The 2,568-nt window shown below is 48.1% G+C and overlaps 1 protein-coding gene across 1 annotated transcript in view; it reads right to left on the reverse strand.

The window, feature by feature from the left end:
* FBXL12 (F-box and leucine-rich repeat protein 12) overlaps positions 1-2,504 on the reverse strand; it is a 5,162-nt gene extending 2,658 nt beyond the window's left edge. The window contains exons 1-2 of the mRNA XM_012641505.1: positions 2,209-2,504; positions 2,027-2,099 (exon numbers count right to left, since the gene is read on the reverse strand). Of these exons, the coding sequence (XP_012496959.1) occupies positions 2,027-2,099; positions 2,209-2,294 (159 nt within the window). The 5' untranslated portion in view covers positions 2,295-2,504. The remainder of the gene's footprint in view (positions 1-2,026; positions 2,100-2,208) is intronic.
* Positions 2,505-2,568: the final 64 nt, after the last annotated feature.

Here is a 2,568-nt window from a genome sequence, read left to right on the forward strand (position 1 = left end):
CAGGAGTTCGAGGCCAACCTGCACAACATAGCGAGACTCCATGTCAAAAAAAAAAAAAAAAGAAAGGAAAGAAAGAAAGAAAGAGAAGAAAATAAACGGCACAGCATAAATTTTGTTGACTACTTTTTATTTATTTATTTTTTTGAGACAGGGTCTTGCTCTCTTGCCATGGGTAGAGTGCAGTGGCGTCATCATAGCTCACTGCAACCTCAAACTCCTGGGCTCAAGCAATCCTTCTGCCTCAGCTTTGAGTAGCTGGGACTACAGGCATGAACCACCATGCTCAGCTAATTTTTCTTATTTTTTGTAGAGACGGGGTCTTGCTATGTTACCCAGGCTGGTCTTGAACTCCTGGGCCCAAGTGATCCTCCCACCTTGGCCTCCCAAAGTGCTGCGATTTCCTATCTGTCAGTAGGAAAATGGATACACAAATTGTGGTATATTCAATAAACGCTATTAAAAGAAATGAACTATTTAATAGATTTATATGTGCCCATAAGAATCTCAAAAGCAATGTTGTATGAAAGTGAGGTGTAGATGGATATATACTCATTATCTGCTCAACATCACTAATCATCAGGGAAATGCAAATCAAAACCGTAATGAGATACCAATTACCCTAGTCAGAACGGCCATTATTTAAAAGTAAAAAAATAATCGATGTTGGCATGGATGCAGTGAAAAGGGAAGGCTTATACACTGTTGGCGGGAATGTAAATTATTAATAGTACAACCTCTATGGAAAACAGTATGGAGATTTCTCAAAGAACTACCATGCGATCCAGCAGTCTCGCTACTGGGTATCTACCCAAAGGAAAAGAAATCATTATATCAAAAAGACATCTGCATTTGTATGTTTATCACAGCACAATTCACAACTGCAAAGATACAAAATCATCCTACAGGCCCATCAACCGATGAGTAGATAAAGAAAATGTGGTGTGTATAATATATACCATGGAGTACTACTCAGCCATAAAAAAGAATTAAAGAATGTCTTTTGTAGCAACTTGGATGGTGCTAGAAGCCATCGCCATAAGTAACTCAGGAACAGAAAAGCAAATACTACATGTTCTCACTTGCAAATGGGAGCTAAGCTATGGGTACACATGGCACACAGAGTGGTATAAAGGACATTAGAGACTCAGAAGGGGAGAGGGTGACAGAGGGGTGAAGAATGAAAACTTACCTATTGCGTACAATGTACACTATTCGGGTGACGGGCACACTAAAAGCCCAGACTTCACCACTATACAATACATCCATGTAACAAAACCCACGTGTACCCCCTAAGTCTACTGAAAGTGTCACAAATAGCATTACCTAGATAGAATAGCATTTTCTAAACTTCAGAAACACACTAATAATACTGCATATTACTTATGGACATACATATATGAAGTTAATACAGCGATAAAAGGAAGGATATGAATTCACTTTATAATAGTGGTTCTCTATGAAGAGGAATTCAAAAAGGGCAACAACTATATCTATAGATGTTTTGTTATATACATACAGTCCTGAAACCCCCTACCCAGGAAACCTCTCTACTGAGAAGGTAATTTTGCATTCCAATCCTAGGACCTCAACCCCTACCAATCAGCAGACCCAATTCCCCAGTCCTTTTTTGCTCGCCGAACTATCTTTAGAAATCCTTTCTCCCAAATTCTTGGGGAGATGGATTTGAGAAATTACTCCCATCTCTTCGCCTGGCGCCTCGCGAAATAAAACTCTTTTCCTGCTGCAACACCTGCTATCTCAGTATATTGGCTTTCACTGGGCGGTGGGCAAAGGACCCGGCGGGGCTGTCATAGTACTGTTCTTTATCCCCATTTCGGGGATGGGCAAACTGAGGCCCAGAGGTCGGAGAGGAGCAGGAAGGCGACGGCACCGGGATAGGCCCCGAACTGCCTGGATCGAAATCCAGAGCCCTGACCCCGACACACGGTGCCACGGTAGGAAGGGTGGTCTTCGGGGTCTGGTCAACCCAAACGCAGCCTAGGCCCGACCGGCCGGCCCCGCCTACCGTGTAGAGCGTCAGGTCGACGTGTCGCCACAGCCACCGGTCGTCTACCAGTCTCTTCCAGCGGTGACAGACCCTGGGGGAGGGGACCCGCGGTTAGAACGACCTCGGCCCCGCGGGGACCGGACCCGCTTCTCCAGAGGCGCCCTCCGCCCGGCCCTTTCCCCCCTGGAGGCGGGCTGCACCTGGAGATGCGGATCCGGTCCCGTACCGGGAGGTAAGAGAAGATCTCCAGCAGGACCGAGTCCGGGAGTTCGGCAACAGTCGCCATGATGCCCCCGACACGCACTTCCGCTTCCGGCCGAAGCGACACCAGGTCCGGGCTAGCCTTGGGGGCGCCGAGGCAGCGCGCAGAGAAAGTCGATTTTCCTCTCGCGGGAACGTGGTTGGGTCTTGGGGTTGGAACAGCCCGGGATTGGGACAGGCTCCGAGGCCCCGGCAGGGGACAAGGACCAAGCCCGGAATGGGTGGCTGGGGAGGTGAGGGATTCGGCGGACTTGGCTGCGACGAGATGAGGCCCGGCCTGGGGACTAGGACCACGCCCC

This window comes from Propithecus coquereli, unplaced genomic scaffold (assembly GCF_000956105.1).
Source record: "Propithecus coquereli isolate 6110/MARCELLA unplaced genomic scaffold, Pcoq_1.0 Scaffold164, whole genome shotgun sequence".
Lineage (NCBI taxonomy): Eukaryota > Metazoa > Chordata > Mammalia > Primates > Indriidae > Propithecus > Propithecus coquereli.